The sequence below is a fragment of the Mytilus edulis genome, chromosome 4, assembly GCF_963676685.1.
Source record: "Mytilus edulis chromosome 4, xbMytEdul2.2, whole genome shotgun sequence".
Taxonomy (NCBI): domain Eukaryota; kingdom Metazoa; phylum Mollusca; class Bivalvia; order Mytilida; family Mytilidae; genus Mytilus; species Mytilus edulis.
In genome coordinates, this window is record NC_092347.1 from 26735486 (window position 1) to 26743136 (window position 7651).

General features: G+C 29.7%; 1 protein-coding gene across 4 annotated transcripts in view; it reads right to left on the minus strand.

Moving 5' to 3' along the window:
* The window catches only part of LOC139519314 (triacylglycerol hydrolase DDHD2-like), a 36448-nt gene extending 28847 nt beyond the window's left edge, over window positions 1-7601 (minus strand). The window contains exons 1-7 of one of the 4 annotated variants that reach the window (XM_071311301.1): window positions 7404-7601; window positions 5758-5796; window positions 4831-5223; window positions 3814-4245; window positions 3163-3350; window positions 1615-1758; window positions 779-796 (exon numbers count right to left, since the gene is read on the minus strand). In XM_071311301.1, the coding sequence (XP_071167402.1) occupies window positions 779-796; window positions 1615-1758; window positions 3163-3350; window positions 3814-4245; window positions 4831-5223; window positions 5758-5796; window positions 7404-7545 (1356 nt within the window). In that variant the 5' untranslated portion in view covers window positions 7546-7601. The remainder of the gene's footprint in view (window positions 1-778; window positions 797-1614; window positions 1759-3162; window positions 3351-3813; window positions 4246-4830; window positions 5224-5757; window positions 5797-7403) is intronic. The other 3 variants (XM_071311303.1, XM_071311302.1, XM_071311304.1) reach the window with 3 other exon arrangements.
* Between the last annotated feature and the right edge of the window lie 50 nt (window positions 7602-7651).

A 7651-nucleotide genomic window follows, 5' to 3' on the forward strand; every position in this document is an offset into this window, starting at 1 on the left:
TATCTTACATCTTAAAAACTAACCAGTTGCACAAAAAATACTAGGGTTTTTTTCTTAGCTTTATCTTTAAATATTTACTTATCAACCCTTAAAACTTTGTCACAACATGTTCCCTCTTTTTCAATGGTAATCTAACCTATAGAAAACAGAAATGGTATCAAACTGGTATTACTTAAATCAAGGATAAAGTTTCACTAAAAAAGAACAAAAGCTCAATTTTGTTCATAAGATGTAAACTGGGATCTGAGAATACTTAATAAATTTAATTCTAAATATCAACCTATAAGCTGCATCAGATAGAAATTGACCTTATGCAAATGATAGAAATTGACCTTATGCAAATGAATATCAATACATGTTAACCTTTTTTAGGTTGAAAACAACTTGAAGGAAAGTCTGTAACTGTTTGATGTTTGAGATGGTATATTAGAATACTACAAATCAGTCCAAAATTTATCTTTTATTTTTTTAATGTTCCAAACACAATCAAAATCTTATACATGTTCATGTATATGTTGCTTGTAGTCGATTTCTATCCAACGCAGCTCATATGCTAAAGGATATAAATTAACAGCCTAAAACATGTACACAACAGATTTAAAGTTGTTAATGTCAGATACAAAATATGGTTTCACGATCCTGAAACTCAATTTTTTGTCATTCAATATTAAAACTACTCAAATAATAAGTAAAGAATATTAGCGTACAGTACTATAAACTGACACTGAAAACAAAGTAAGTAAACAAGCACATGGGAATAAAATAAATGTTGACTCACCACCATAGGAGACATGCCCTGAATCAGAGAAAAATGGAAGATTTATACATAGCACATTTACCCATTAGTTACCATTCTCAATACATGAAGAAATATGGATTTTACAAGATGATACTAATAATAACTTCACTGACTAATTAGTAATAATAACTGCTTGAAATTCTTCATTTCACAGATTTCCATTTTTATCAACCATTTTTCTCCACAATAAATGCTAAAGCCGAAATACTTTGTGCATTAAGTATCTTATTAAATATCAATAACTTTGTGTTGGTTTATACATATCCTATTAATATTATATGATGCTAAATGCCAAGAAGACAGTATCATTGTTTTTTGTGTTAAAGCAATTTCTTAACATGCTTATATCTTAACAAGATGACCTTTAAAGATTATCAAGACACAAATCTTATTTTTTTTCTATAACTACTATTTCTATGTTATACATGAATCAGTTTGATATGTATTGTAAAATGTTCTAGTTATATTTCAACAATTAAGGTGGTACCTAACACTACAGGGAGATAACTCTGTAAAGTCAGCTAAACGTTTTAATTACGTTGTGTTGTAAAAGGAATATTAAGCTTCTCAATGATCAAAATTGGTGTTTGTCAAACTGCTATATAACCAGTGAAATTTTTCTGACAAAATGGTTGGTTCAAAATTTTTTAAATTTCTATATTTTTGTTATAGGATCAAAGTAAATAATTTGACAAAATTTAATGATAATTAAACGAGCCAAATTAATTTTAGTGAAAGTGTTGGGTACCACCTTAAATTAGTAAAAAGGCTATAAACTATAATAAAAAATGTGTATTAATTAATTTTCAACTAACCTGAACCATTCCCCACTCATCAGGCTGTGAAGACGCTGTGAAATGTACGATCACATTAGCATTATGCATTACGATTGTCTCCCCTCCTGGGAACTCGAGTCTTTTATGCCATGTATTATTTAACACTGCATTTCTGTATTCATTCTGAAAAATGTAACAACTATTGTTATCAGCTGATCGGTCATGCCAATGGTTGACAAAACTAACTCTTTTTTAACATGCATTGGATAGAGACATGACTGAAAAATCTGAAAACAATATTATATAATATCAACTTAATGTACTTAACTCATGCAACATCACAGTCGATAGAGGTGATAACTATGAATTGCTAGCGACAGCTGGATGCTGTCAGAAAACACAATAACATGAATTGTCTTTTAATGAAGCTTAGAAACAGGTACTTTTGTTAATCAAGTTTTCAATGAAGTACCATGCAGATACAAAAGTTGGGTTTAATTCATTACAATTAAGAAAACTTTTTTGCGTTATAATTAAGAAAACTTTTTTGCGTTACAATTAAGAAAACTTTTTTGCGTTACAATTAAAAAAAACTTTTTTGCGATACAAATTAAGAAAACTTTTTTGCGTTACAATTAAGAAAACTTTTTTGCGTTACAATTAAGAAAACTTTTTTGCGTTACAATTAAGAAAACTTTTTTGCGATACAAATTAAGAAAACTTTTTTGCGTTACAATTAAGAAAACTTTTTTGCGTTACAATTAAGAAAACTTTTTTGCGTTACAATTAAGAAAACTTTTTTGCGATACAAATTAAGAAAACTTTTTTGCGTTACAATTAAGAAAACTTTTTTGCGTTACAATTAAGAAAACTTTTTTGCGTTACAATTCAGAAAACTTTTTTGCGTTACAATTAAGAAAACTTTTTTGCGTTATAATTAAGAAAACTTTTTTGCGTTACAATTAAGAAAACTTTTTTGCGTTACAATTAAAAAAAACTTTTTTGCGATACAAATTAAGAAAACTTTTTTGCGTTACAATTAAGAAAACTTTTTTGCGTTACAATTCAGAAAACTTTTTTGCGTTACAATTAAGAAAACTTTTTTGCGTTACAATTAAGAAAACTTTTTTGCGATACAATTAAGAAAACTTTTTTGCAATACAAATTAAGAAAACTTTTTTGCGTTACAATTAAGAAAACTTTTTTGCGATACAAATTAAGAAAACTTTTTTGCGTTACAATTAAGAAAACTTTTTTGCGTTACAATTAAGAAAACTTTTTTGCGTTACAATTAAGAAAACTTTTTTGCGATACAAATTAAGAAAACTTTTTTGTGTTACAATTAAGAAAACTTTCTTGCGTTACAATTAAGAAAACTTTTTTGCGTTACAATTAAGAAAACTTTTTTGCGTTACAATGAAGAAAACTTTTTTGCGTTACAATTAAGAAAACTTTCAAAAAATAAAAGTACAGAAGGTTATAAATCTATTACTAAATTGTGCTCACTGTTGAAGACAATAAGGTAACTTATTGTTCTTTTTGTTGATAGTTGTCACCTTGGAGAACACATCTTATTTTTATATTTACCTCAATCTGCTGGGCAAACTGTTCTTCATAAGGTACATATCTACTGTCAGATTCTCTCTTAAAGAACCAGGTACACCTGCGTACAGAGGATGGCATATCATCATCCCAATAAACAGATTTCTTAGTTCTCTGTGATATATTGACGTCATATCTTCCACCATCAGTTGGTATGTCTATTGTGTCATTACCTACAAATTCAAAAGTAAAAATATCTTCTAAAACAAAAGCAAAAATTAACTTAATCAAAACAGATCCACAAGTAAGAATTCAATATTTCAATTCTTCATTCTTTTACATGTAAAATTGAATTTAAGCTATTTTATAATAAGAAACAAAATACAATGAAATAGTTCTTAGAACTAAGTTTCCACAAATAAAAAGCATATTTGCAAAGTACCTATACCAAGTGAGGAAATTGATTGTTAATTACCAACTGTTCTTCTGTTAATTATTTGAAGGTTCTCAAATCGTATTTTCATAGTTCTTCTCTACCTGTAATGGTCTAGTATAAAATGTCAAATTCGAGTTATATAAGGTCTGTAGAAAAATGCAACTGTGATATCTTACAAAATTCATCAGCTTGCTGCAGTTTTTAGAAGTAAAAATGTATATGCTAGCATTTTTGTTAGTCCTATAACATTGATATCTTACCAGAATTGTAAGCTTCTTCTAGTTTTATACTGTCCATCAGTGAAAAGGTAAACCAACATTCCTTCAGTTCCACTCTCTTACTGTAACACCAATGTGGAGTAACTGGTTGATAAATACCCTGGTCCCCTGTATTATATGGAGCAGGCTGTGATGAACTGTAATACCCAGAGGGCTGTTGACCATTGAACCCAGGTTGTTGTTGCCCATTAAAGCCCCCCTCCATATTGTACCCTGATGACATTGTGGGTGCTACTTGAGCCACTGGTGGTGTGAATGGTGAGGGGGGTAGAGGATTTGATGTGGGCCCTGGAAATCTCTGTGCTCCTGGTGGTTGTTGAAACATGTTTGGAACAGGAGTTAATGTTTCTGGAGGCATTGCATACCTCATTTTGCCAGCATCTTTTCTCCTAAAAGCATTCTGTGGTGTAGAACCTGTAATGAAAACAAATTATTCATTTTACAGTTAAATGTAAATATTATATATTGCTAACACATTAAAACAATTGATCTGTCAGATGGATTCTTATGTTATCATGAATAACTTAAACAGTAAGAATTAGAAGTATTAAAGTATGTAAAGATGACGGTGATAGGAAAAATTTAAGATAATTGTGAACATTTCATGGCAATTACTTTTTAATGATATTTTTTACATTTCATTTATTTCGGTACAATGCTGATAAATAATGTGATACGAAAAATAAAGAAAAACAATATATCAACACCCCATGTGAGAACAAAGTTTATATGGCTTCATAAACATAATTTCAATGTTTTTTTCCTTCACTTTTTTTTTCATACACATTGTTGTTTGAGGTCAATTGTTGTAATGGCTTCCAATAGTCTAGTCAAAATCTGTTATAGTATAATTCATTTAAAAGAATGCATGTTTGCATTTATAAGTACAGAGAGTAAAATATTAATGTCTTTTTGAACTATATCAGTTCCATATAATTTGTTAATTTAAGGCTATTCAAAGAAAATTCTTAGAAATCAATATGCAAATGTATAGATCACCTGTAGATGGTGGCCCACCATGTCTTGGTATCTGTCCAGGTGTTCCAAACCCAGGCATCTGGCCAGGTGTTCCCATACTTGGTATCTGGCCAGGTGTTCTCATTCCAGGAAATTGACCTGGTGTTCCCATTTGTCCTGGCCCTGGACTAGATCTCTGTGGAGGAGTCTGACTGTTAAACCTTTGTGGTATTGAACTGGGTATTTGTCCTGGCCCTGGACTAGATCTCTGTGTAGGAGTCTGACTGATGAACCTTTGTGGTATTGAACTGGGTATTTGTTTTGAAGGAAAAGGGTTGTGTCCTATATTAGCAAAGGGGTCTGAACCACCAACATTCTGGAAGGGATTATTACTAGGCTCTTGTCCAACAAAACTGTCTGCTTCTCCTTCTTCTTCTGTAATAAATAATATTGAGGAATGTAAATAAGGTTAAAATATACATAAATAATTTCTTGATAAATAATAACATTTACTACATGTATATACATAATCCATTCAAGTTAGGTTAGCAACATTAAAATTAGTAAGTATTACATTGTACTTAATTAAGGAAATCATTTATGTAAAAAAGATCAAAAATAGATTTTGCATTTATTGCAAATCTTCAATCACATAACAATACACCAACAACACAGACAAAGAAACAGAAAAAATATTGCATTCACAAGGAAAATACAATTGAACATAAAAACCGAAAAAATTAAGGCACCTTCACAATATATAAAAATGTACACTGACAAGAAAAGTGGTTTTGTTGAATTAAATGTAAAGTAGTGAAGATACATTTAGGAAAAAGGCTGAGGCTAGAAGCACAAAATATTGGTTCACCAAAAACCTGCAAGCCAGGAGTGTAATGGTGAAAATAAAGTATACATTTGTAAATATCAGGACATTATAGCAATGTGAAATAAGCAAAGACATTCAAGAACCTTGGTCATCTGTGTTTGACTCATCTTGGGAAGTTGTTCCTAAAATAGTCAATAAAAAGGTGAAAATGTAATACAAATGTATATTATTTGAGCAATTATTAACATTAAAAAACTTTAAAAAGACCAATAAATTAGGAAAATGTTATAATGTATATTTCAAAAACCTCAGATAACTGAAAATTGACTGATTGATTAATAAATATTTAAGACAGAGTCATGGCATATTGGTATCATGACAAACTGAATATTGGACAATGACATATATAGTTTAAGTATCGTCAAGGGTTAGTTTTTCTTGACCAGTTCTAACCAGAAAATTAAAAAATTTGTTTGTTGGTCGGTACATACAACAGTTAGAATGCAGACAAAACGAAATATCAAGTTTTAAAGTGGTATAACTCAAGAACAGTAAAAGTGATAGAGCGCACAAATGAGAACATTTGATTTTTTTCAAATTTGAGTGTTAAATTTAGAGTGCAGAAACTTGAACTTGATTCATGTTTGGTGTTAACAAGAAATGTATATAAGTTTCATAACAATTGGTTGAGGCAAAGTAAAGTTATATTGTAGAATGTGGGGACTGCATATTCAACATTTTTTGTTAAATCATTTATATTAGATATAAACCCTAAAACAGTGAATTGATGCCACCCAAATTTCTAACATGATTGGTGTTTGGTGGTAATAAGCATTGTGTTCATACATGTAACATTTGGTAACAGCAAAATAAAATTTGAGAATAGAAACTAATTGAAAGATGAAAGACAGGGAGATGTGTACATGGGTAAAAATATTTGCCTTCTTTATGTCATGTATATTAAATTTTATGCTTAAACAGTATTTCTTAAAAATAAAATGCCAAAGCTTCAAAAATTTTAAGAATGTTTGCAGAGTTATTGATGTCTAAAACTTTAACACCCCATTAAAAATATTGATTCAGAGTTAAAATAATCTGTATACCCGTAATTCTATTTTAATTAGTCATATCAACAATACATATAGGTTTCTACATCATTCGAGTAAGATATGAAAACTAAATTTTCCCTGCTTATACACAGTATGAGCCACTGATATCATTTTGACCTTTAATTTTTAAACATTGAATATCATTCTAAACATTTGCAAATCTTATTCACAAATTCTTTACAAATATCATCTCTTGAATATATTAAATGCAACATTATCAACAAGTTCTAAATGCATATGCAATATTTCTTGAAATCTGAAACATTGCTTTATTATGGATACATGTACTTCACTGTAAAATTAATTGTATTGACAGAATTGAAATAGTAAACATATTTTGTTCAAATGTGGAATTAAATGCAGCTCCAATGGAAGTAATGAAGTTGAATCCTAACATTAGCAGATAAAAAAAAATGCAGAGTCACATTATGGTATCTATATGTCCATATGGTTTGCTGAAAAGTCTATTATTTATCATTAATTTTATGATTTTCAATTTATTTATGATTTTTTTTTATTCGATATCTATAAAAATACAAATATCTTATCAACATGTTTTCCTCCACAAATACAACATAATGCCACAATCACTTTAGTGTATTTTACAGTCAATATACTTTACTTTCATATCATGATTTAACTAAAATTTAAAGACATCACAAAGATAAATAAATCAGAACCTGAATCTAGCAGTGAAGGTTCACTTTGAACGACAGGCATCAGAAGATTCTGATTATCAGGAGGATTAAGGGTTAAACCCCCTCCAGCAGGCATTAGTAGAAGCGGTGGAGGTGTAGAGTCTTTATTTCCTCTATCTGCCATAAGTGTTTCTGCTGTCAAGAATCGGCACACGTCATTGACAACTCTTCGGTATTGGAGACAATTAAAGTGTAAATTTGATCTTAGTCACAAAGGCACTTGAAGTAAC